Genomic DNA, 11,122 nt, shown 5'->3' on the forward strand with positions numbered 1-11,122 from the left:
GATACAAAGGAGTAGATTTATGATCAGGACAAGGCTCGAATTAGGAAGAAGCTGGAAGGGAGGCCAGGAATGGGTACAAAGGAGTAGATTTACGATCGGGATAACCAAATTAAGGTGCGGATAACCGGCAGGAGGTGCTCGACACCATTATGCATCACAGGCACCGTTATGCATAAAAGCAACAGTATTTGGGGATTAGCATGAGCCATGCATAACGACAAAGTCTCTTACCATCCTTATTTATGCATAATTATGACAGCATAGCCTGCTGGCGATCCCTTGATTCTCCTTCGCCTCAGTTTCCTTCTGATGACCACTGTGACAGGGTCTTGTATCCTGATGCTGGAGATGGAATGAGTGTTGACATCGGTGGAGACCACTTTGACGTAGCGGGAGAGGAATTTCAAAGTGCAGAGGAATGGTATGAAGGCGCAGGGACTTGTTACTCTCGGGACGGCACAACCTTTCTGGATCTATTCGACGCCGATGAGTATGCGGATTGCAGGAAAGATAATCTTTTTTACCCTTTTGCATCGAGGAATGAGTGGGAAGTTGCTGATTTTCTTCTTCAGTCCTCGCTCAGCATGGCAGCAATCAATAAATTTTTGGCACTCTCAATGGTATGTGATCTTCTGCGCTGGTGCATAGTCCATCCGATTGAAGCCTCTCCTCCTCTCTCCTCCTCTCTCCTCCTCACCCTCTTATTGATGATTGCCTTTACAGATTCGGGAACTAAACCTATCTTTTAAGAACGCTAAAGAATTACGAAGCCGTGCTGAGATGCTCCCCAAGGGACCGAGCTGGAAGTGCCAAATTGTTACCTCGCTTCACAGCACGAAACACCCGATCCGACTATTCTGGAGGGATCCTGTTGAATGCTTAGAGAGTCTGTTCAGTGACCCCCTCTTCCATGACAAGCTTGACTTTGTCCCTCGTCGCGTTTACACTGCTGCAGGGCAGCTTCTGCGTGTATATTCGGAGTGGCTGATGGGTGATTCTGCTTGGGACATCCAGGTATGTGCATCCGAAACTCTATAATTTGCACCATCTCATCCTGGACTGTGCAGAGCCAACTACCTAGAGGCGCTACAATCCTTGGGACTGTACTATCTTCCGACAAAACAAATGTCACTACTATGACCGGTGCCAGGGTCGCTCATCCACTTCTTCTAGGCCTTGCCAATATCCGCATGTGCACTTGCACCAAACTCTCGTCTAGGGTGTTCCTACTTACGGCTCCCCTCCCCATCCCACAGTATTTGCACCCAAATCAACGGATGCGGGGCGTGCTCGAAGATCGCCTTATACACGAATGTCTTGCCATTGTTTTACGACCATTGATGATAGCAGCCGAGATTGGGATCATGATGTCAGATCCGGTAGGCAATGTTCATCATTGTTATATGCCTCTTGCAGCCTATATTGTTGATACCCCCGAGGCATGTATGCTTGCATGTGTGCGTGGCAAAACTTCTCCATGGCGTCATATCTCGAGTTTGGGGATGATTTTTGTCATCCCAAGCGTACGCGCTCTGTCACGCTTGACCAGCTCATGAGCATCAAGGTCGACCCCAATAACCTCAAAGCTTTTTTTGAAGTGTGCGCCGAATACAGGCTAAACGGTGTTCACGCGCCTTTCTGGATGTCCTGGCCGCATGCCGATCCCTCAGTCTTTTCAACGACAGAACCCCTGCATCACTGGCATAAAGCATTCTGGGATCATGATCTTCATTGGTGTCTTGCAGCCATTGGAGCGCTGGAACTTAATTTTAGGTTCGCGATTTTGCAGCCAATCACAGGGTACCACCATTTCCCTGGTGGAATCTCAAATCTCAAGCAAGTCACGGGGAGAGTTCACTGTGATGTTCAGCGCTACATCGTTGGTCTGATTGCCGGCGCAGCCCCTCGTCGTTTTGTAATCATGATCCGTGCCCTTATGGATGTCCGATACATGGCACAATCCCCTTCCCCCGATAATAACCTATTGACATCTATCGACCAATCGCTCTTGATATTCCACCAAAACAAAGCTGTCATCATGACATTGGGCGCGCGGATGGGTGCAAAGAAACTGATCGACAATTGGTTCATACCTAAACACTGATGCAGAGCATTACCGCTAGTACACGCAAAGTCGGTGCTCCCATTCAATGGTCTGCAGATGCCACTGAACACTCTCACATATCCAAAATCAAGGACCCCGCATGACACACCAACAATAATGACTACGATCCGCAAATATGTCGTCATTTAGATTGATTGGAGAAGCTACGGCGGTTTGCCATTGCCACGATGTTAAAAAGTCACGTTGTCGATCATATTGTTGAAACATCACCTGAGGATGAGGGGGATGAGGAAGAGGGTACTGCGCATGATGATGATGAACCAACTGATCCGCGAACTGCGCTCTTGGAGGAGCTCAATTCCATGCGCCTTACTACTAACTATTTCAACAAGGCCAGGGAAATAGCTACTGCGTCGCACCAAGCCAGCGCTTACCCGGGTCCGCCTCGGACATTTACTGCCGGTAACATTGCTATCCATCTGAACTACAATCCCACCCGCACTGGAATGAAACTTGATGACATCGCTGACACTTTCAACATACCAGGGCTCCACCATGCTCTTTCTGACTTCTTGCAACGTGATGCAAGGAACCGAAACCTAATTCATGGAGTTGGAGTTCCAAGAAGATCTCTTATTGACCGTCCTCTGACTCTTCCCTTTGATCGTGCTCAAGTATGGCACACGGTTCGCTTACAACAGGTTTCATATCATGATTCGAGCGCTGCCTTACCAGCGCAAACCTTGCACACCTCTCCTTCATCCCCCGAGTGGTTGAAAGGCCGACGGGATGCTGTCCTTGTCAATATTGATGGACAGTATGAATGGCCCCAGTCTGGATTAAAGGGTAAGCCTCTTTCTATTCATCAAGTTGGCTTATGTGTATTGGCCCCCTCAGGACACACTGTCTGCGAATTGCAGGTTATCATGCGCCCGATGCCTCGACGAGGTTCTCGTATTGGATGGCGAGATCAGTACATATGTTATGTCCACAACATGAAGATTGGTGCGGTTGATCCTGTTACTGAGATGCACGTTTTGAAGTGTGCTAGGCATGCTAATGGTACTCCAGTGGGTGACATAGTTCCCCTCCGGCAAGTTCGTTCGTTTATCAATCTCATTCCTCAATTTGGGGCAGTAGCGGATGCACGGTTGACGAAAGCGACTTTATCACATTATTCTTCCATCTTTTTTTTTGAACAAGTATTTTGACAAGCAGATCTATGATACTCTTTACTATGCTTCGCAAGGATAGACAGTACATACCAGTATATGTTGAATCAATACACATCGTGATATTGAAGGAGAATCAACACCAAGCAACAAACGCCGCATTGAGGCCAATGTAAGCCAACTTGAGTTCTGGTTGGTGTCACGGCGACAAAATGCTGGAAAACACCACAGTCTCATCCCTCGTTGACATTGACCGGCTTCTCTGTGATAGAATCACCTCTATTGGCATCCCTGTTGGTGGATTTCCGTGCACCTTGGACACCGTCAAACCCCTCCTCAAGCGTGAGATGGGATTCCACGTCATTCATGAAGGTGTTGGCAATGCAGTTCGATTGGATTTCGAGCGCTCCATTTTCAACCAAATCGTTCCTCAAACCAATATTAAGGCAGGGAGCCTTAAACTAATCAAGTACAATAGATTTGGTGGACCACCTGCATACTCTAGCAAGGGATGGACATTCAATCGCAGCAAACGAGTCAAACGGAGTGAAGACCTTGATTCAGATACTGACGTACTGCAGGACGATGAAGGCTCAGACACAGAGATCAACGGGGACATAGACTCGGAGGACGACGAAGACTCAGGTGCAGATGATGGTGGTGGCGCAAAGCTCAATTATGAGGGTTCACTCGGATCGGCAATCCTCAGAGATCAACTAGTTGAATTTGAAGAGAGTTGGGATGGCCTTGAATTTAAAGACGGGTTGAAGAAAAGACAACAACAACAGGTGGTGCACACCACTGAGACAGACCTGCAGCGTCTCTTTTGTACTATACAGTATCACTTGCGCAACACGCTGAAGGACGAAATCCCCTACATATTTGCGATGGGTGCCCAGTACTGGACTGCAGAGTTCTCTACCACTGCCATTCCAGATGAATTTAACACACAGAAGCCCGATTTATCCCTGTTCGACTTCACACTCCTGAAGGAACAGAAATCATGGGCAAATGTCCTGACCTTCATGGAGCATACCTCTTCTGATCTTTCTAAGAATAGAGACTTACCAATATATTGGGGGGTAGCAATCAAAGCATATCTAATCATGCGAGAGCAACCATGGCGTTGATTTGTACTTGCCTACTCAATCAGCGCGAATATGCTCTGTGGACATTATTTCGACCGCTCCGGCATCATCATATCCCTTCCTTTCTATATCCACAAGTGCCCCGGCTCTATACGCCTCTGTGATGCATTAGCTGCCCTCACACTTCTGGATAGCTGCCACCTGGGCCTTGATCCCACTATTCACATGTGTCATGCTGTGTGTAATGGCACCCATGACAATCTTGCAGATGGGGTGATAGGCTGGGTGCAAGACAACAAGCACAACGTCTATTCAATCATGGCTCTGCTGTGGAAGAGTCATGGATTTTTCTGCAGAGGAATGATCTGCTATCGGGTTAGAAACAAGGAAGGAGTAGAGTATGCTCTGAAAGATTGTTGGGTGGAGGAGTCGAAAAAAATGCATGAACCAACCGTCCTGAGGATGCTCAAGGGTATTCCTAACGTCGTCGAACTTATTGACGACTGGGATGTCCATTACGAGGGGCAGCCTGATTGTACAGCGCGTATTCGCAAGGAATATAACCAGGATCAACGAGATGACACCGCATTCTGCAATAGATTTCACCGGTGTCTTCTCTTGAGCCCTTGCGGAGAGCCTCTCTCTCATTTCAACTCTAGAAGGGAGCTGATCACAGCTTTTTGTCAATTTGTAATCGGTGAGTCATATCGAATGCGCAGAACATAAACACGCTCATGATTATTTGTTTTAGCTCACCATGCAATGATTGAGAGACGAGTCCTACACAGTGACCTCAGTCCCAACAATTTTGTTATCTATAAAGGTACTGGCTACTTCATTGACCTCGACCACGCTGCAATTTTGGCAGTGAATACGACCAGCACTTATTCACCTGGTACTGTAAGTTTTTTTTCCGAAATTTGCTGTGCGTGCTGTCAATTTTATTGTTACAGGGTGCGATGCCATATATTTCCATCTGTATTCTCCAGAGCATAATGAACATGACCTTCTTGGACACCAACACCAACCTGGGCGACATTAATCCGGGCGAGGACGTCGCCCTGGCCAATGATGTTCAATGGCTGATTGAACACAAGCCTTCTGATGACCTGGAGTCATTGTTTTATATATTTTTCGAGTTTGTTGCGAAGTATGGGGGGCCGCGCGGTGAATTGTCACCATCCTGGACTCGAGACTCGCTGCCATGGGCAAGCGCCTATGAGGCCTTGGGCAAGGCCGATCTCAGAGGGCTTCTGGGTACCTGCTGTTTTGTGAAAGTGGGGGTCGTCCTGGACCCAAATTTTATGGTGAAGATGACCTCGGATTACTTCGCAGTGTTTAGGCCTCTCGTCCAACAATGGCAGACTTTGGTTTGCCTCGCGAACAAGCCCGACGAGAGAGAGAGAATAGAGACCACTCATGAGAAGGTTCTCGAGATTTTGACCCCGTTTATCAACACCTATGTTGAAATCGCACCTACTACTAACCCCTCAGCAGGGTCTGCTTCCATAGTTCATCCTCCAATTCCCGAGGCAGGACCTTCGAAACTTCCACTGCGTTGTTTCACCCGGAATCCCAAGAAGTCTCGCTGAATATTTTTATCTGCCATGTCCCTTGGCCGATTGCATCTTAGAGCACCATATAGTGCTTATGTACCTCCACCACCATCGCGTTGAAGTCGCAAATATTCATCTATTAACAGCCAACCTCAACGTAGGGCGCATTCATATAGACAACATTCGTTGGTTCAAGTTCTCGAGGTGATACTATTAGATTTTTCAAGTTCAGCTATGTTGTTCTTTTGATGATTATTGACACATGCCTTGCCCATATGTAGTACTGGATTTATGTACTATTTCCTTTTCTTCTCCTTACTAGCCATTCCCTCATCATAACCTTTTGTTGCGCTTTGTAGCTTATGTAATCTACGACTACTAAAGCGCTAGATCCCAGTAGTATTACATACATATCCGGCTTGCCCGATGCCTCCAAGAAAGAGGGCCAAGCATTCTGCCTCAGCAGCACCTCCCTCTCGACGAAGCGAGAGAAGCACGTGAGGTGTTGGCGGTCATGCAGCACAACTGAAAAAGACTGGAGAAACATTAGCAGTCCCAACAAGGAAAGGACGTGTGGAGCCCACTATTAAAATGAGCGGTTCAGATGCAGAAAAAATCCTATGGCTCTGTCACAGCTTCGAAAAACGAAGAAAAATGTAACGGCTCATTCTTCTAACTGCTGTAAGCTAATGTCATTTCCTAAGCAGCATTCCATTACAGCCAACAACCAAGTTAGGCCAGGATCTCAGCCCTCTCGCACTTCTCAACCCTTCACACTACTCAGGCTTTGGAGAGGTTTGGGTTCAAGCCGCCCACGTCCAGTACTCGGAAGACTGGTGCTACCCGTACGAAGGCACGCCAAGTAGCAGACCAAGACATCGCAGAAGACAGAGATTTTGAGCGTGATGGGGATTCTGACTTACAGCCTGAGCACGATAGGGATTTCAACTTGCAACACAACAATCGGGATGAATATGACGGTGCTAGCGAAAACGGCAACCAGGGTCCAGATGATAATCCCAGGGAAGATGAAGACAGTCAAATGTAAGTGTTCTACTTCTCTACCTTCATCGTCCTTCATTCATTCCCGTCGCAGGGACCAGAATCAATCCACGGGTCAGCAAAGGAACCAAGTGGATGGTTTTGACGATGATCTTGAAGGTGGAATGCATGATTTTGATCAAGGTATCGATGACGAGCTCAACAATGCAGCTCGACAGGAGTCACAGGAAGGTGTATAAAGTTTTCATAATGTTCGCCTAGTCACATTTTTTTAGGGTGTTATTGATGTCCTCGAGCTTCATCAGGCGAAGAATGGACGGCGCAAGGCTCCTTCGCAGGCTTCCCTCTTGAGAATGAAATATAGTCAACGTCCCCACTGCTCGAAGTCACCTCGTCGACCCTCACCTCGACGCGCTTCTCCTGCTCAAGTGCAGTGTAGGTACTCACCCCCGTGTCACTCACATACTTCTTCCATTCGTTCAAGGTCTCATAGGCGTACAAGATCTCCACGTCGACGCACAAGATCTCCACGTTCACGCTCTCCATCAGCTCATCAATACGGACATCGACCGTCTGTGCGCGCTTCTTCCTCCCGCATACAGTCTCCTCTTCGGCGTTCTCCATCTCGGGCAACCCAGTCCTCAAATCGCATATGGCCCTCCTCCCAGGTACACTCTTCATCACAGTCCTTTCCCAAGGACACTTCTCCATCTGATTGCGCAACATCACCCACTCTTCGTGGTCGCTCTTCTAGTACCACACCCGAGCCAGATTCATGCAGCAGCAAGACCATTAGGGAACAAAAGATCAAACCAACTCAAGAGGACCCCACGAAGCTCGGCTTCTATCCACCTTCCTGGCAAGCATTTTTGCAGGCAGCAAAGGTGGAAATGCGTCTCCAAGCTGTCCTGTCACATCCTATTCCAGAACACGGAGACGCTCTACAACTTGCACAAGAAGTCTTGGATGCTGAACTCTGGAGGTAAGGTAGACGACATTTTGATTCAACCACTGCGCTGCATTGCTTATGTCATGTTTCCCACGGCCAAATCTGCCAGTTGCGATCTTTTCTTTCGCCATTGCCTTGTCAAAATCATATACGCTGTAGTCAATCATATCTTTCCCGCTGTGTCTAAAGCCTCCAAAATAGAATTCGGAACGACTCGATGTCTGTGATATTTCCTCGTCGCCCAAACTGCTTGTGGCCCTGTAAGACCCTTGGTATATGCATCCATGAACCTTGCGGAACGATTTGCATACCTGGAGACAGCGCCGTTAGATGTGGTTGTTTGGCTGAAGATTGTTTCAAGCTTACCTTCGGATCTGCAATAACGGAATATCATCAAGACATGCACTGACATGCTTTTCCATATCTTCCATCTTGTGGACCCGAGGACCCGAGCGATACAGCTTGACGAGTTCTGGTGCTTGGGACTTGACTTTAGGGGGATTTTTATGCAGGTTCTTGAGCCTATTTTTAATGCAGGTCTTTCTGTGACCCATAGCTGGCTTATTGAGATTTGTGAGCCAATCTCCTGGTAGACTTTGCTTTGCATTTTTAGTGGATTATGTAAGATTATATATCATGTGACATGGCCAAATTCTCGACGTCAAATTTATGTTCTCTCATCAGTCTGTGTCTGAAGACTATTCAAGGTGTTTTGGACACTTTTCATAAAAGTCGAAATAACATCACAGGAAATAAAAAAATTTCCCATCATATTGTAGCCAAAGGTATCTGGAATGCATTCTTGCATGCTAATAGGCTCTAATGTGCAGTATGTTTGTGAAATAACCTGTACGCGGAGGTGATACAAAATGTGGCTGGATTTGGATGTCGTCTACCTTATCATGAGAAGAAGATCAAAATGGATAAAGGTAAGTGTTTATTGCGCCACCAGACCTGAATCTCATTGTTTACAAGGTTATTTCCCGCAGTACAAAGCACAAATGTCCCGAATGGTAAGTATATTGTTAATTGATGACCAGTGCACTTACTTTTTCATATTTATCATCAGCTCTGCGACGACTTGTATACATTCCGTACAGAACTGAAGAAAGTGATCATACCCATCACAAAATCGGCGTATGACATCTTCCCGAAGGGCACAGTCACACGCAAGGAGGACATACAGAAACACGTCATCGCAGCTGCCACCGAGCTCCTCAAGACCAGTGATTATCTTCGTATTCCCGACTCGTCTAATGTATGTGATCACTACTCGCAATGCGACCACTCACTGTTTATTTCTCTAGGGCGAATGGAAAAATTTTGTGTCACAGGCTCTCATGGATGGTTGCCTGGCATTTTACTATAGCAGTAGCAAGAAGGCACTGAAGAACACGGACGAATTTCGCCACACAATTCCTCAGAACGGGCTTATTCTCATTGCCACTGTGGTGCACCGTGATTTATTTTTATTTTTCGTCGCTAATCAGTTAATAGATGAAGGGCGTCCTCTCTGGATTTTCCGAAACTGGTACTGACAAATTACCCGACCTCTCTGCTGATAAATGTAGGAGCGATTTCAACTTGTTGCGGAGGTCTGTGGACAAGCTGATGGATATTCCCGAACGTCATGAAGAGCTCGAAGATATGCTGGCGCAGTGGGCCATGATTGGGATGGGTGAGTTTGTTCATGGCGATGCGAGTGCAGGCAGTGATTTTGAGGATGTCAATATCATTTTATAATCTGGTACTAGTAGTACTGCTCATGTTTTATGATCTACGACAATCACCACAGTTTATGCTCCCTTGTATGGTGCCCTACAGCCTGCATGATGTGTTTCATCTGCAAAATATGTCTTATCTGCACAGTGTGTTCTGTTTGTCTATATTGTAATGCCTGTATGGCTTGTATGGCTTGTAACTCTTGTAACACTTGTATCACTTGTAACACTTGTATCACTTGTAACGCTTGTATCACTTGTAATGCTTGTAATGCTTGTAACTCTTGTAACTCTTGTGATACCTTGTGACAGGACTGTAAAGAGGGGACTTCCTTGTGTGCCTGTGAAGTCTGTACAGTCTTGTACAGTCTTGTACAACCTTGTACAGGTACCCCCTAGTTTGCTGATGCACAGGATAGGAGGAGCGTGACTCTCGAGCTACTTGAGCTCGAGAGAGTCCACCGAGCAATTCGACGAGAAAGCGAGTGTTCATGTGCACATACTCATCTCCGCTCTCCCCATGACTCACTGCAATGCCCTTCATGTTACCTGCTGCGTGTGACTGTACTATAGAGCTGAGGAGTGCCACTTCCCTGATTTCTGTGTATTTACCTAGCCGATCGCATCAGATTCATCACAACTGTACATCTCTTTTAGCTATTGAAGGGTTATCTAGTATCTGATGGTACAATATCATAACTTACTGCATAAATTTTATGAGAATATTGCAACTTCTGACAATCCATTTTCCTGGACACATCATAACTGAGATCAAGACCATACTACGTAAATATTGCGAGAATATTATAACTCTTGATAATGTATCTCCATAGACTCATCACAACTGTGAGCAACGACAATACTGCACAAATATTACAAAGATACTGTAGCTGACTGCATCCAATTGCAAATGGCCAACAGGAAGCCGAGCGCATACAGTGATAGATCATAATTTTGGAGAGATGCGGAAATTCCTATAAGTGATTATCTACCAAGTAGTGTTGCCGCGGCTCCGGCTTGTTGCCGGTTCTAGCCGCGGCCCGAGCTAAAAATAGCTGAGTTGACAAGTGGTTACGGCTTGTGTAATTACGGTTCGGCCTGGCTCGAGTAGTTACAGCTAAGTCGACTTAAGGGCTTAAAACCAACTCTATTAATGATATATTCTAAAATTACATAAGCCAAAAATAGATTGATAATTTAGGACTCCAGTCATCGAGAACTGCGACGAGAACTCAGAGCAGATTGTCGATCACATCAATTCACAAACGCACTCAAACGCACTCTACATTTTACAATAACTTTATTGATATCAATGGGTCCGCAAGACAAAGTAAGTAATTACTGATAATGTTTAATCAAAAACTGAAATAAATCACTAGTTATACAGTACTGCGACTTGCACAAGAAGGTTGCGAGAGCAGCGCACATCAGCGCAAAACATGGAGAGACCCATTGAAAGGCAGCGGGGAGTTGAAAGGCAGCAGGGAGTCGAGAGAGCTGTTGAAATCCAAGGAGGAGGGGAAAGGACCGTTCAGACAACTCGGAGATCCAGGTGGGGACGTTACCTGA

At 46.4% G+C, this 11,122-nt stretch overlaps 7 protein-coding genes across 7 annotated transcripts; 6 read left to right on the forward strand and 1 right to left on the reverse strand.

The window, feature by feature from the left end:
- Positions 1-242: 242 nt before the first annotated feature.
- HD556DRAFT_1451286 (uncharacterized protein) lies at positions 243-2,104 on the forward strand (the record flags this gene model as incomplete). Its single annotated transcript, XM_041307926.1, has 4 exons — positions 243-620; positions 724-1,014; positions 1,068-1,457; positions 1,523-2,104. The coding sequence occupies 4 exons, from the start codon at positions 243-245 to the stop codon at positions 2,102-2,104; spliced, it is 1,641 nt and encodes a 546-aa protein (XP_041152385.1).
- Positions 2,105-2,292: 188 nt separating this feature from the next.
- Positions 2,293-3,276, forward strand: HD556DRAFT_1451287 (uncharacterized protein; the record flags this gene model as incomplete). Its single annotated transcript, XM_041307927.1, has 1 exon — positions 2,293-3,276. The coding sequence occupies one exon, from the start codon at positions 2,293-2,295 to the stop codon at positions 3,274-3,276; it is 984 nt and encodes a 327-aa protein (XP_041152386.1).
- A 173-nt stretch (positions 3,277-3,449) lies between these two features.
- HD556DRAFT_1451288 (uncharacterized protein) lies at positions 3,450-4,367 on the forward strand (the record flags this gene model as incomplete). The annotated part of the gene is made up of 1 exon (XM_041307928.1): positions 3,450-4,367. One exon carries the CDS (start codon positions 3,450-3,452, stop codon positions 4,365-4,367), a length of 918 nt encoding a protein of 305 aa, XP_041152387.1.
- Positions 4,368-4,397: 30 nt separating this feature from the next.
- Positions 4,398-5,917, forward strand: HD556DRAFT_1451289 (uncharacterized protein; the record flags this gene model as incomplete). Its single annotated transcript, XM_041307929.1, has 3 exons — positions 4,398-5,022; positions 5,077-5,225; positions 5,279-5,917. The coding sequence occupies 3 exons, from the start codon at positions 4,398-4,400 to the stop codon at positions 5,915-5,917; spliced, it is 1,413 nt and encodes a 470-aa protein (XP_041152388.1).
- Positions 5,918-6,570: 653 nt separating this feature from the next.
- Positions 6,571-7,869, forward strand: HD556DRAFT_1451290 (uncharacterized protein; the record flags this gene model as incomplete). Its single annotated transcript, XM_041307930.1, has 5 exons — positions 6,571-6,612; positions 6,666-6,925; positions 6,978-7,116; positions 7,159-7,322; positions 7,377-7,869. 5 exons carry the CDS (start codon positions 6,571-6,573, stop codon positions 7,867-7,869), a joined length of 1,098 nt encoding a protein of 365 aa, XP_041152389.1.
- Positions 7,870-7,995: 126 nt separating this feature from the next.
- On the reverse strand, positions 7,996-8,226 carry HD556DRAFT_1250664 (uncharacterized protein; the record flags this gene model as incomplete). Its single annotated transcript, XM_041298951.1, has 1 exon — positions 7,996-8,226. The coding sequence occupies one exon, from the start codon at positions 8,224-8,226 to the stop codon at positions 7,996-7,998; it is 231 nt and encodes a 76-aa protein (XP_041152390.1).
- A 525-nt stretch (positions 8,227-8,751) lies between these two features.
- On the forward strand, positions 8,752-11,122 carry HD556DRAFT_1314701 (uncharacterized protein; the record flags this gene model as incomplete). The annotated part of the gene is made up of 10 exons (XM_041300986.1): positions 8,752-8,761; positions 8,808-8,845; positions 8,902-9,090; positions 9,140-9,283; positions 9,330-9,510; positions 9,657-9,700; positions 9,866-9,888; positions 10,387-10,399; positions 10,742-10,883; positions 10,941-11,122. The coding sequence occupies 10 exons, from the start codon at positions 8,752-8,754 to the stop codon at positions 11,120-11,122; spliced, it is 966 nt and encodes a 321-aa protein (XP_041152391.1).

Source organism: Suillus plorans (assembly GCF_016647745.1).
Source record: "Suillus plorans strain S12 chromosome Unknown HD556scaffold_125, whole genome shotgun sequence".
NCBI lineage: Eukaryota > Fungi > Basidiomycota > Agaricomycetes > Boletales > Suillaceae > Suillus > Suillus plorans.